Below are 15,173 nucleotides of genomic sequence, written 5' to 3'. Positions count from 1 at the left end.
CTCTCCAGCTTTTTCCTCAGCATTTCCGCATATATTTTATATCCCGTGTCCATTAGCCTTATTCCACTATAGTTTTTTACTTCTTCTTTCCTCCCTTTCTTATATATTGGTACTATTATTTCCTTCTTCCATTCTTCCGGATATCCTTCTCCGTTCCACATTCCGTTTAAGCATTTTGTCATATCTTTTAACAAGCCTTCCGTGCCTTCCATCCACGCTTCATTTGGTATGCCATCTTCTCCTGTCGCTTTTTTCATTTTCATTTTTCTTATTATCTCTTTTACTTCTTTAACTTTAATTTCTACGTCTTCCTCTCCTTCGTTGTCTTCGGTTTCTTCCTCTTTATTTTCTTCCTTTTCTTTCTCTCCCAGTAGTCCCTTGAAGTGCTTTAACCATTCTTCTTTTTCTATATTTTCATCTAATCCAATTCTTTTCTTCCTATTGCAATTCACTTTAACCCAGAATTTTCTTCTCGTCTTATCTTTTCTTATTTTTTCTGACACTCTTTTCCCCTCAGCTTCTTTCGCTTTTCTTATTTCCTCTCTTTATTCTCTCTTTGCTTCTAGGTATTTGCCTCTGCCTTCTTCCCCTTTTCTTACCTTTGTAACAAAACTTAATCCTTTGTTACAAAAAGGTAGGTAAGTGAGTTAAGTACTCTTTTGCGGGGTAAGTGAGGCACTTTCGCTCATGACAATTGAGAGAGAAGAACGAGGGGAGGTTGATAAATAAATTATGCACAGACAAGAATCAAATCTCATTTACAACCTATTATTATTATTAATTATCACACAGAACATACGCGCGCATAACATAATCTAAATTACCGACCAACAAACTACAAATCGAACAATAAACTACTTAAGATAATCACAAATGAACATTTCGCATTTTATCCTAATACCAAATCGCATACTTAACCTATTACAAACTTACTTAAAACTACGCGAACTAATACCGGGTAAAATGCCCGGTACGTGGGCGCCTGGACAATTCACCGGTCGCAACTTACGTCACTACAAATTAATCTTAGCGCGAACCTTCAGATAGCCGGCACGTGAGTGCCAGGCTATCTCTTTCACCGCGCACCGGTCGTCGCATCAACAGAGAGAGAGAGTGTAGAGAGAAAGAAGAAAAGGAAGACTTGACCTTTTTTTCTTGTTCCTCGCAACGTCGAGAATCCTGGGCGATGTGCTGCCGCAGGAAGTACCGGGCGTCGTCGCTGGTCAGATCGTCGCTAACCGCTTTCGCTGACCAGGTCTCCGTCGGCGACGTTGACTCTCTTGGCAGGTGGGCTGGCTGCTGTTGCTGGCAAAGCCGTTGCCGGTAGGGTTGATCGTGCTTCCTTCCGGCTATCCCAAACTGCTCTCTCTGCTGGGCTCGGACTTCCACACTCTAGCAGGACTAGGCTTCTACTCCCTCACTCCAGTAAGGCTCGGCTGCGACTCTCTCACGCACTAATTCTTGCGCGCATCTTACAGTCGCTCAGCGGCGCTCGCTCCTCTCCCTACCTTGACCTATTAGTTAGGCGGCACGCGACGCGTCGCTTATCGGTCACGCGTTGCCCGCCTGCCAATCCCTGCATAGGCCTAATACTCTCTTTCTCTTTCTCTCTTTCTCTTTCTCTCTTTCTCTCACTCTCTCTCCGCGCTCTTCAACTTTTCTTGCGCTCAACTACGCTGGCTCGTCCTTGGCGCTGAAACAAAAGACCAAGTGTTAGGCGCATACTTAAATACGCCCAACGTTGGCCACCACGCTTAGCCGAGTGGGGGAGGGAGAAACGCGGACGAGAGACGGGCAGACGGCCTGCTCTCGTCACACCTTATTTAACTCTGCCATCACGCTAGCCCTTTTTATCCTACATTCTTCTCTCCACCAGCTTTTTTCGATCCTTTTCTTTCCTTATCTTCTTTTTTACGACTGCGTTCCTCACTCTATTTTTTATCTCTTTCCATTTTTCTGTTCCCTCTATTGCGTCTATCCATCTCTGATACTCTCTTATACCTTCTTCGCTCCAGTCGTCTATCATTCTTCCTTCTTTTCTTTTCTTTCGTCTGCTATTTTGTCTCCCAATTCCACTTCTACAGGTAAGTGGTCCGACTTTATCCGCTCTTTTATTTAAACCCTTTTTATTGCCTCATCACCTTCCTCGTTACCTATTACATAATCTATCGTTCACATTCTTCTGGCTCCTATATGTTATTTCTCCCGCTTCATCTCCTTCTTTTCTGCCATTCATTAACACTAAACCCATTTCTCCTAACCATTTTATCATTTCTTTTGCCTCTGCGTTTAACACTTTATCCTTGGCCTTAATTTCTTCTAGGTTTTCTTCTGTCTCCCATTCCCTTCCTTCATTTCCTGTTCTTGCGTTGAAGTCTCCTCCTATAATTATTGTTTTTTCTCTGTTCTCCTCTATCTCTTCACTTAGGTATTCATAGTTTTTCTTTTTGTTTATATTGCATATACACCGTTGCTATCATGTATTTCCTCCCTCCGATTTTTATTTCTCCTACTATTACCTCATTTGTCCTTTCTTTCTTCTATTCAACCTTATTGATCCCTTTCCTCTCTCTTACCGGTATTATTCCTACCCTATTTCTCCCCCCTTCTTCCTTCCCTTCTTTAGTCTCTCCACTCTATGTTATATATATCCTTTCAGTTGCTTCTCCACCCCAGTTTTCATCCCTTGCCTCTTCACCCAGCTTTCGGTTAACCCTATTATATCAAATTCCCTAACATATTCCCAGTCGTCTTCCTCCATGCTCCTAATCCCCGCTACGTTCCTGAATAGTATCTTTATTGCCTCTTTTCCCTGTCTCTCCCTTCCCTCCTCTCTCTCTCTCTTTTTTCCCTATTGTTTTCGAGACCCTTCCGCCCTTTTTCCTACCATTTGTCCCTCTTTCTTGCTCCACCACAATTCTTCTTCCTCTGATTTCACCCCGTTATGCCACATCTTTACCTCTTTACCTTTACTTCTTATTTCTTTCGCTTTCCTTCTTACTTCCTCTCTTATCCTTCTCTGCTTCCACGTCCAGTCCTGATCTATGTATATCTTTTTCTGTCCCAGCTTTTTTTTCTCTTCATAATTCCTTCTTTTTGTTCCCATAAAGCGCATCTAATTTGCCACATCTTTTTTCCTCTTTCTCTCCGATCATCCGTCTCCGCTGTCCCTCCTATTCTTTTCAGATTCACTATCTTTCTAGTTTCTTTCTTTATCATTTATAGTTTCTCCCTTAATCAGTCCTCTGCCTCTCCCTTCTTTACCCATCTTAACCCACCCTCTAAGTCTATCACTATTATATTGTTTATTCTACTTTCTCTATCTATTTTTTCTCTCATATACTCTATTTCTTCCTTATTGCCTACTTCTGTTCTTCTTTCTTTCTCGTTTCCTCCTTCTATACTTTCTTTTAGTTGCACACACTCTTCTTCCAACTAGTTTATCCTCTCTCCTCATTTTTCCTGCAGTTTCTTTTCTCTAAGTTCTGCTTTTTCCCTTTCTTCTTTCGTCTCTTCTTTTCTTTTGTGACGAGAGCAAGCGTAATGCTTGTTCTCGTTGGAATTTTCCCCAATTTCCCCTCTCTCTCGGCAAAGTACGGTGACCAGCGTTAGGCATATTTAAGAATGCGCCTAATGCACGGTCTTTGTTTCATTCGACGGAGATTGCCGAGCGAGGCCGAGGTGTCCCGAAGCCATTAGTTGACGACAAAAGTATAGAGGTGTTAGAAAGAGAGAGAGAGAGTCAGGGGCGTGCATGCCCTACGCAAGGTTAGACAGGCGCACGTCGTGAAACAATTAGCGCATTGATCGCGCGCCGCCTAATAAGTAGGTTAAGTGGGGAGAGAAAAAGAACGAGGAAGAAGCTGTCGATCGCAGAAGAGAAAAACGAACGACACAGATGGTAGTGAGTCGAGCAGTCAGAGAGTCAGAAGGTTTCCATGAAGACGGTAAACGGTCAGCGGTCCAAAGTCGAAGTGCAGTTGAGGACAAAGGACCAGCCGAAAGCACACGCCGCCAAGGGCCGAGAAGAACCGAGAGGACAGAGGACGACTGCCTTGTTGCAGCATCTGCTCGAGACGCTACCCGAAGAAACCGGCAGGAGTTGCCCAGCGACGGGCAGCAACATCCTGCGCCACAGCCAGGCCTCTCGTTCCTGCATTGAAGGTCAAGTCTCGCAAAACAAATCTCTCTCTCTCTCTCTCTCTCTCTCTCTCTCTCTCTCTCTCTCTCTCTCTCTCTCTCTCTCTCTCTCTCTCTGGTACGTATTACACCTATTTTTTTCGCTCTGCTGACTATCTGCTTTACTCACCTCATTTTCCTCCTTGGAGTGAAAACTAAACTTTGCAGGGTAATCGTCATCTGCGGCTCTCATGCGTGGGCAATAAATCGCAATTTTTATTGCCTTTTTCGAGCTGCAGATGCGATTTAATACCTGGCTACACTACAACATAACCTAAAAACGCTACACCGTCTTACACACCAACGCAAGCAACGCCTCACACACCTACGCCTCGGCACACCTGCGCTTCTACACGCCACGACTTCTGCTCTACCTACTACATCGGCTGCACCTTGATGCTGCCACATCACCACAACGCATTCTACTAGGCTCCTAGCCATCGTAGACGTCGTCACCTGCACCTTGCCTACATGTTGGTGAGAGAGAGAGAGAGCGAAATTTCAAATCATAACCTGTGCATGTGTATCAGGACTCCCTATGTGTCGCCTTCATTAATTCGCTCGACCATACTCAGAGCATCGTGCATATTTAATAAAAAAACACCCTATTCTGCACATAATATTATTGCTGAGTCATGCACATATAAGGTTTATGTTCGCGTTTTGTTTACCTGTCTGTCCGTCTATTCAGTTGGAAAATGCTACTCCCGCCAGAGGCCGCTAGGCACAAAAATCCACGCGCGACTTTCAAAACTTGAAATTCGACTGTAGCGTCTCCGCTCTTCCTTGACTTCGTCAAGCTCTCTACAGTCGAAAATTTCCTGTCGTTCGCTTACGCGCAGTTCTCTATGTCCGCCGCGTGTGCTAGGTGTCATCACCTGCTTCGTAGTGCCGATAACACGCTACTCTGCACCGATTGTAACGCGCTTTATCACGTTGATTGCGTCTCGCCGTCTCTTCGCCCAAAGAAGTCCGAGTCATTCATCTGTCGCCGACACGTGCTGGTCAGCATCACTGACTCTTCCCCGGACTCTGTCGTAGCGGCCCCTCCCCTGTACCCACGTCACTTATCACAGACTCCACCTTCACTGGCTTACTTTGTCTTCTTCGCGTCATCTTGCGTTAGCCAGACTCCTCTACAAAGTTGTCTGTAATAACGGTCCTGCCTACCTGACCCCCCATATCGCTAAACTAAATCACGTTACCTGCGCCCGGCGCTCTCTCCGCAACATTCCAGCCGCCTTTCAATTCCGAGCTCCACGCACTGAAGCCTGGAAACGGTCTTTCGCAATTCGTGGTATGGACCTTTTGAACCAACTTGCGGTCACCGACTTTGACCTTGACCGACTCGCTGAATTCAAACGCTGGCTGTCTGAGCTTCTCTTTCTCCTGGAGCTTGACGAGTTCACCCAACGTGCTACTCATGAGAACATGTGTAACATGAATGCCCTCACTCTTCTCCCACAAGACCAGCGACCCTACAATGTATCGGCTTTCGCCCCCAACCCCTCCTACCTACTTGTACCAGGTCGCTACCTTCAGTACAACCTCTTACCTCACCAACCCCAACCCACCCTCGCATCTAAACTCTAACCTCCGCGTACCTTCAAGCTCTTACCCATGCGTACTCAGCGTCGTCTAACAAAGCTCTAGCCTAAGTTTCCATCCCCCAACCGCCGCGCCTCCCGCTGCGTACCCTCGTCGTATTGCGCCTACTCTAAGCTTAGTAATTTTAAGATAGTCTTAAGTATTAAATGTATTTTCAATGAGGTGCCTCTCATTGCTATCTGCGCACTCGCCTCAACTAGAAATGTAACGCTCTTCACACACAAATTGCATTGCTTATCCACCACATACTATACTCACCTGCCTACATTATGTAACGATATTATATTACCTGCGTGCACTGTATCCTTCCTTAAGCCAACGGGGTCATACCCCATGGCTCAATAAATGTTTAATCAATCAATCAATCAATCTCTCTCTCTCTCTCTCTCTCTCTTCAACGGTATGGCACAGCGCGTAATTGTAAGCGTCAGGTAGGTAGCAAGGCGTGCACACACCGACTACCTGCCATAATTACGGTGCGCGTCATAAATTGTTCAAATAGAATATCATCCAGGCGATCCCTTGACGGGCGACTTTTTCTTTTAGTTAAGTATGCTAAGACGGTTCGTCGTTAAGGCGGTGCATCTGCCGGGCGACGCGTGTTGTATATAGTTTAGATTTGTAAGCGTGGTAAGCTAGTTAATTTGATCTTTGTTCTCTATTGTTCTACAGTGTTAAGACGTGTTCGCAACACCGTTGTGTTCATTAGGTTAAGAGTTTGTAAAAGTTGATTGTAAGAGTTCGTATAATAATGCGGTTTGTTCTTTGCGGTACATTATATCTTCTGCACCACTACTTTTTCCAACTTCTCTTATCTTGTTGTCCAATCCCTCTCCCCCCCTTCCCTCCCATCTCGCTCCCATCACTTTCACTCTTGCATCTTTCTGCCTCTCTCATATCTCCTCTAATATTCTTCCTCAGCCCCTCTCCGCTCTCGCTAACCCTCACCACCTTTACTCTTTTCTTCTTTTCCTCCTCTGGGCCTTTCTTATCCATCCTTCCACCCTTATCACTTAATTTTTCTGTTGTCACAAATCTTTCCATCACTATCCCGTATACCTTAATTCGTCTCTCTAATTCTACTCGTGATCCCACCTTTATTCCCTCTCTTACCTTTTTCTGTCTCCGCCTTTATTTCTTGTCGCCCCTCCTCTCTGCCTGCCTTTCCCACTTCCTGATTTTCTCTCTTAACCTCAACTTTTCTTGCTCTCTCTTTCACCTCTATCTCTCTCCTCAAACAAAACTATTAATCAAAATAGTCTTTGTTAATTACTTGAATACTACTTGAAACAGACAAGTCTCGCATATTTTTGAGAGATCTGCAAGCAAATGTGCTTCCTTTAATTTAAAAGAAATTAATAAAATTGAAAATAAATTAATTAAAATAAAATAATTGTATCATGAATAGGATGCACATATGCGCTGCAGCTCTCCATTTTCCTGAGATGTTCGCAATTTGGCTATTCCGGATGGCGCGGTTGTAAACTCGCTCTGATTATCATGGCACATTTCCAAACATCCGAAAATTGCCAGATGCGCAAGACGAAAACTGTTGTTTACGAAGAAAATTTTCTTTTCTCAGCTGTACGCGATTTATAATCCTAATTTACAAGCTAAGTGTGTGGTCTATTTTTTCCTGGTCCCTTTTTATGTCGAGCCACCGTTACACCCTCATCAGTACTGCGTAGCCTGTATATTTATTGTATAGTAATTTCATTTTTCATTCAAAATCTTTTAATAATTTCACATTTCGGATGACATAAATTTATTATTTATTGCCAGTATCATAAATTATTTGTTGAGCATTTTAAATCTTTTCAAAAATTAAATGTTTTTGAAAAAACTTTTTGTCGTGCTACACGAGGGTGCTCCATGATATTACTTATGGAAACCCCGTTTTGTTTTTCATTCTTTGAATCATTGGTAGTTTTATGTCGAGTGTTTTTAATGTTTTTATTTCGTTATTCGTAGTTTTTTACGTTTTTCTTTTTTTTATCGTTTTTTTTTTCATTCTTTCAATCATCGCTAGTTTTATGTCAAAAATTCTCAAGTTGTTGATTCAAAAAACTCTTTTTGCAGACTACTGTCAATATGGATGAAAAAAGTGATGTCGAGTTTTCTTCGGATGAAGACGTTCAATATTTGATGGATGCACTAGGCACTGATTACTGTGTGTTAATATTTACTTTTGTTTGTGTTATGTGAATTTTATAAGCAGCGAATACGTTTGAATATAAATATATATATACAGGGTGGCCCATTTTAAGTGATCCACTCAGATATCTAGATTGGAGTGAGTTTTATCGAAAAAAGTTTCAGACAAAAGTTACTCAACTTTGAGGGGGCCATGTTTCTATGACCTTGGATTTGACCTTGGAGGTCATGTTCAAGGTCATTTCAAGGTCAACTTTGTTTTTTTAAATACGAACCCGCATTTTTGACCCCGGATTCGGAAAGAGCGGGAAATTTTACGTCCAAAACGGTATTTTTAAATTTTTTTTCATGGCCTTGAGAAGGTCGATTTAAGGTCAAATGCTTGAAAAACTGCATAAAAGCGTTTTTTTAATTTTTAAGATATCGAAAAATGACCTCTACAAAATTTGTTCAGAACAGAGTGGGCCACCCAATGCACCAAAAACCTTTGACCTTTAACCTCATTTTGAAGGTCATTTCAAGGTCGAAGTGTTTTTTGTAATGGAAATCCCTCTTTTTAACCCCGGATACGCACATAGCGCGAAATCCGACGTTTGGATAAGGTATTGTGTTGAGTTTCGCGCTATGTGCGAATCCGGGGTCAAAAAGAGGGGTTTCCATTACAAAAAACACTTCGACCTTGAAATGACCTTCAAAATGAGGTTAAAGGTCAAAGGTTTTTGGTGCATTGGGTGGCCCACTCTGTTCTGAACAAATTTTGTAGAGGTCATTTTTCGATATCTTAAAAATTAAAAAAACGCTTTTATGCAGTTTTTCAAGCATTTGACCTTAAATCGACCTTCTCTAGGCCATGAAAAAAAATTTAAAAATACCGTTTTGGACGTAAAATTTCCCGCTCTTTCCGAATCCGGGGTCAAAAATGGGGGTTCCTATTTAAAAAAACAAAGTTGACCTTGAAATGACCTTGAACATGACCTCCAAGGTCAAATCCAAGGTCATAGAAACATGGCCCCCTCAAAGTTGAGTAACTTTTGTCTGAAACTTTTTTCGATAAAACTCACTCCAATCTAGATATCTGAGTGGATCACTTAAAATGGGCCACCCTGTATATATATATAATTAGTTTAAAATGAATTTTTTGCAGTTCAACGTGTGTGTGTGTGCGTGCGTGCGCGCGCGCGTGTGTTTGTGTATGTGTGTGTGTGTGTCACTTACCGAAGACCGTTTAATGAAAAAAGTGCAAGTATTTGTGAAGTCCAAGACAAAAAATGCAGCACCAAATCCTGCTTACTTTCTTTTATTTGTAGCCTTCGTGATTGTAAACTACTATAAATAGTACAGCTTAAGAATTATCGAATCATTCATCGACCAGTATTCCAATAAAATGGAATGCTACCCTAAAGTAAAGTACTCACGTCTTCCATAACAATATCCGGACGAGAAGAAGAACAAACAATCATCGATATGGAAACAAACTACACTGCCGGTCAGTCACTTTTACCCCCCCCCCCCCCTCGACCAAAATTGCTTGAACTTGGAAGTTTCATATTTTTGGTCAGAATCAACGTACAGAGACGAGCGGGAGAGCATTTGAACGCTCTTTCCAAGAGCTTTCGAATAGTATGCATCACAAAATTTATGAAATCGGTTTTCTAATTTTTTAAATGGAATATTCATCAATGAAAATTCCAAAATTTTTAGTCTATCTTTAACAACTTGCCAATTCTAGGGAAAAAATCCCAAAAAAATTTTAAGCACAGCATTTTCTTCCTTTTTCCAAACCCTATCCAAATCACTCGTCAAAAAAATTTGTCCATCAAATATGACCCTTGTATGAGGAATTTTCTTAAAAATTGACATGTTTTTTCAACTTTTTATAACTTTGTAAATAAACATCCTGGAAAAAAGTGTACATGAAAGAAAATGTTTCTTTTTTTATGTAGAATAATGTAAAATTTTTTCAGATTAAAAAAAAATATTTTTTTTATCCATCTTCTATGGTAAGTCAAAAAAAAAAGTAAAATATTCATCTGCAACGTGAAATTGTCTTTTTGTAAAATAAAAATTGTAGATTTCAAAAACTTGTTGTTCCCATTTTTTTTCCTCACAAGAACGTTGTTTTTCAATCATTTTTCATCGCTGTTTTTATAGCCGGTGCAAAAAAAATATACTAAATTGTACAGGAAACGATAGTGAGTATACGTGTGTGTGTTCACACCGAGTAATCACAGGCTTATTTAGTAGGTACCCAACACGCTGTATACTTAGGTGTTTACAAATAAAGTTATATACGAACGCTCATCATATGAAATGTGGTATCTTCTTAAATATTTCTGTGTCTACGATTATGAGCAAACTAGTCGATCCCGAGCGTTTCAAGTGTGAACTGTTTGTGTAATGTGTAGTGAACATGGCAAAATCGAAAAATTTGTCCAGGCGTGAACGTAATAAGATCATTGCCGTTCATGAACTGCAAATGAGTAGTCACGCTATTTCAAAGCATTTGAAAATAGACAGGCGCACAGTGGCTTATAATATTAAAAAGTTCTGTACATCTGGAAGTGTCGAAAATAGGCAACGCAAACCAAGAAGAAAAACTACTGCCAAAGAAGATGACTACATTTGTCGAACAAGTTTGCGTAATCGAAAAGCCACTGCCTCTGAACTTACCGCAGATGTCAACAAACATTTAGAAAAACCTGTGAGTATGAGTACGGTAAAGAATCGTTTGAGAGAGAAAGGACTTTTTGGTCGAGTTGCCGTTAAGAAGCCACTTCTACGATGTGTAAATAAAAAGAAACGCTTACAGTGTGCAAAAAGTCATAAAAATTGGACTATTTCTGATTGGAAAAATGTTCTGTGGTCTGACGAGTCAAAATTTGAAATTTTTTGAAGTAGAAGGAGAATGTATGTAAGAAGACGGGTTTGTAAGAAATATAATAGTAATTGTTTAGTTCCAAGTGTGAAGCATGGTGGTGGTTTAGTTATGGTATGGGGTTATTTTGCTGGATCAAAAGTAGGTGATATTGTAAAAAGTGATGGAATCTTAAAGAAAGAAAGTTACAAAAACATTCTACAAAGGCACGCTGTAACATCAGGAATTCGACTAGTCGGAGCACAATTTGTGTTTCAGCAAGATAACGATCCAAAACATACATCCAAATTATGTAAAAATTATCTCTCAAATTTATAAAAGAAAAAAAAATTGAAAGTTATGCAATGGCCAGCCCAGTCGCCTGATTTGAATCCCATCGAACTGCTATGGGAAGAGCTCGGTCGAGCAGTGAGAAAATCTTGTCCAAGCTCTGCAACTAATTTATGGGAAATTTTACAAAGAGAAGGGAACAATCTCCAAGAAACTACATTGGACAAACTAGTCGCAAGGATGCCAAGAATATGCAAAGCTGTTATCAAGCATAAAGGAGGGTTTTTATGAAAAAAAAGTTTAATTTGTGTGACACAAGTTCTAATTATCGCAAGTTTATGTTTGTTAATTACAAAGTCACTATTGTTACGTGTTATTGTTATAAGACGGTGCATTTATTTATTCTAATTTTATTTATTTCGAATGATATTTAGCAAAAAATTTGGTTCATCGTCCTATAGCATTTGGTTACTTTTGTCTATATTTTGTTATCTATTTTTTGTTGTCTATTTCTATGTTATGACATTCTACTAAAAACACGCTAGAATCAAATCCAGAGTGAAATAGCAGATAATCTTCAAATTTTAGGCTCAATAAAAATTATGTAAAGTTATTATTTCAAATAAATAACTTTACAGATTAAGCATGTATTTTCATTTGAATCATGACATTTCATTATTGTTATTGAAAAACAACGTTCTTGTGAGGAAAAAAAAATGGCAACAACAAGTTTTTGAAATCTACAATTTTTATTTTACAAAAAGACAATTTCACGTTGCAGATGAATATTTTACTTTTTTTTGGACTGACCATAGAAGATGGATAAAAAAAATATTTTTTTTAATCTGAAAAAATTCTACATTATTCTACATAAATAAAGAAACATTTTCTTTCATGTACACTTTTTTCTAGGATGTTTATTTACAAAGTTATAAAAAGTTGAAGAAACGTGTCAATTTTCAAGAAAATTTCTCATACAAGGGTCATATTTGATGGAAAAAATTTTTTGACGAGTGATTTGGATTGGGTTTGGAAAAAGGAAGAAAATATTGTGCTCAAAATTTTCGTGGAACTTTTTCCCTAGAATTGGCAAGTTGTCAAAGGTAGACTTAAAATTTTGGAATTTTCATTGATGAATATTCGATTGAAAAAATTAGAAATCCGATTTCATAAATTTTGCGATGCATACTATTCGAAAGCTCTTGAAAATAGCTTTCAAATGCGCTCCCGCTCGTCTCTGGACGTTGATTCTGACCAAAAATATGAAATTTCCAATTTCAAGCAATTTTGCTCGGGGGAAGGGGGTGTAAAAGTGACTGACCGGCAGTGTATTTCCAAATTTTCGAACAATACTAATAATTTTCCTGAACAAAAAGGCTAGCAGCAGTTCAATAACGAAAAGACTTATAGTCATACGTTTTAACCCGGAATGGTCACACTAGGTCAAAATGACCCCAGGCAGTTTTTGGATTGATGTAGTTCAGAAAATAAACTTTTTATCGATACAAGTGGTGCCACCTGTTGTTATTTGAAAGTAGTACAATGAATTCTAACGGTTTTTGGACGCCATCATGGCATCAGTGCATCTGTAGCTCTTAATGTGTACAGACGTTTTTCCTGCTGGGGTCAATTTGACCGTGTGTGACCACAGTATTGTAAAACTGATCGAAAAAGTGTTTATGAAATAATTTGTTTTCTTCGCCAGAGTGTGATTTTGAACGTAAGTATACGTTTACGAGTTGATATATTTTTTTTGTTCGCTCCTAAAGTAGTTTTAACTACGTTGAGCTGCAAATAAATAAATGATACATAGTACACTTGGTGATAAAATGTATAATTTTTTATAGATGTCATATAATTTACGATCGCAATCAATCACTGGCTCATTGCGAGATGAAGAAACCGTCGAAGCCATCGATGGAAGTGATTCGGAGTCTGATGATCACATTTCAGAGCAGTCGGAGGAGTCCGACGAATATGAAGTTGACTTTTACATCGGATGGCCCGACTGATGAAGATATGGAACAAGATTGGGAGAACGCGTCTTTGGCACAGCGTCTCTAAGAATCGAACGCTCGAGGGCGTCCAAGAAGTAAGCTAAAAGGAAAGAATGGCAATAGTATTAGTAAAGAATTTTTTTAATTTCACTTTCTTTTATTATTTTTGTCAGGTCGACTCAGTAATGTTGAAAATGATTATGTTCCTGGATCTGCTGGCCCAGCAGAAAATTTTGAAACTATAGAGCAATTTTGGGAAGGTTTATTTCCAAATGATATTATAAAAATCATTGTGGAACACACTAACGCACAGATTGAAAATCACTGTGCTCAAATGATGGCGCTAGGTAAAGAAACACAAACGTACCATCACTATACTGACGAAGAAGAAATTCGAGCATACATAGGGATATTATATTATATCAGTGCCTGGAAATCAAATGGCATGAATACTCACGATCTATGGAGTAATCACAATGGAATCAACTTTTACAGATGTGTAATGTCCAGAGCTCGTTTCATGTTGTTATCGTCGTGTTTGAGATTCGATGATAAACAAACCAGAAACAAAGACGATCGATTTTCGCCTATTCGCGCAATATGGGAGATATTTATCAAGAATTGCACGAGCTGTTATCAGCCGAGTCGCAATTGTACGTTGGATGAAATTTTACTTGGATTTCGTGGGCGGTGTAAATTCCGCATGTATATAAAATCAAAGCCAGATAAATACGGTTTGAAAATTTTTGCTTTGAACGATCCTACCACTTCATACTTGATCTATGTTCTCCCTTATCTAGGCAAAATTCCATTGAGCGATAAACTGGAAAATGAACAACTGACAGAATATTATTTTCGAAAGTGCACAGTTCCAATTTATAACACACATAGTGCCGTCACCTGCGACAATTGGTTCACTTCTGTACCACTTCTACAACGTATGAAAGAAGAGCCATATGGATTGAAAATCACCGACACGGTAAAGAAAAACAAGAAAGAAATACCTGCCGAATTCAAAGTATCTGGCAAGTCTGTCCTAAGTGCTAAATTCTGCCATGCAAACGACTTGATGCTCGTGTCTTACACTCCAAAAAAGAATAAAATAGTGCTGGTAATTTCTTCTGATAAATGTACAGATGCTACGAATAATGGAAAACCTGAAGTTATTTTAGACTACAACAAGACAAAAGGAGGGACAGATTGCTTCGATTGGCTCTGCCATTCGCATACCGTTTGTGCTAAAACCAATCGGTGGCCACTCAGAGTTTTTTTTGGTATGCTTGACATAGCAGCTGTTAATGCACGTATATTACTGAAATGTAAATTGGTGAACAATGGCGTCAAGAAATCGATATCAGCTAAAGCATGCTTAGACAAATTGGTAATGCATCTCGTCACACCGCATTTGGTACGTCGTTCCACGGAGCCTACACTCCGAAATAGTTTACGAGCAGGAATCAACACCATTTTGAACAAAGACGTTCAGGTGCTTGACGAAGAAAGAGTCGAGTTACCGACCAGGAAAAGGTGCGGTCTTTGCAAGCGGGGAACTGACAGGAAGACCAAGTCACTTTGTCCATCATGTGAGAGACTGATGTGCGATGATCATCGAGCTTATATTTACACTGATTGTGCCGGCCACGAATAATTTTTCAGCTTACAATGTATTTTCTACTTGTTTTTCATAATATAATACAAATAAAATAATAAATCTTCAGTTTGGAAAACTTTTAATACATTATTTCACAACTTAAAACTCATTTACCTCATTTCGTGATTTTTGCTAAAACTGACAACTTCAATCTTCAAAATAAATATATTTTTTGAAAGCTACGATACAAAACTATTTTTTTCTTGAAACTATACTATTTCTAGAGTACAACCCTGAATTTTTTTTTAACTTACCCCTAAAATCAAAATTACAAGAATTTTTTTAGTAAAACAAGTCACTATTTCCGAAAAAAAAATTTTATTGCAATTTTTGCATGTTAACAAATTGAAAAAAAATTGAAAAACCAATTTGATTATATAGAAGAAGTCCTAAACTTGGTTTTTCCGCAAGATTTGAATCGATACACTTAAAAAAACGC

At 39.3% G+C, this 15,173-nt stretch overlaps 1 protein-coding gene across 1 annotated transcript; it reads left to right on the top strand.

Annotated features, from left to right (window-relative positions):
• Positions 1 to 13,420: 13,420 nt before the first annotated feature.
• LOC131671283 (piggyBac transposable element-derived protein 4-like) lies at positions 13,421 to 14,731 on the top strand. The gene has a single exon (XM_058947584.1). The coding sequence runs from the start codon at positions 13,421 to 13,423 to the stop codon at positions 14,729 to 14,731; it is 1,311 nt and encodes a 436-aa protein (XP_058803567.1).
• Positions 14,732 to 15,173: the final 442 nt, after the last annotated feature.

The sequence above is a fragment of the Phymastichus coffea genome, unplaced genomic scaffold (assembly GCF_024137745.1).
Source record: "Phymastichus coffea isolate CEN01 unplaced genomic scaffold, Cenicafe_Pcof_1.1 PCOF00009, whole genome shotgun sequence".
Lineage (NCBI taxonomy): Eukaryota > Metazoa > Arthropoda > Insecta > Hymenoptera > Eulophidae > Phymastichus > Phymastichus coffea.
The sequence above is the reverse complement of the archived record's forward strand: the minus strand, read 5'-3'. Positions and strand labels throughout refer to the sequence as shown.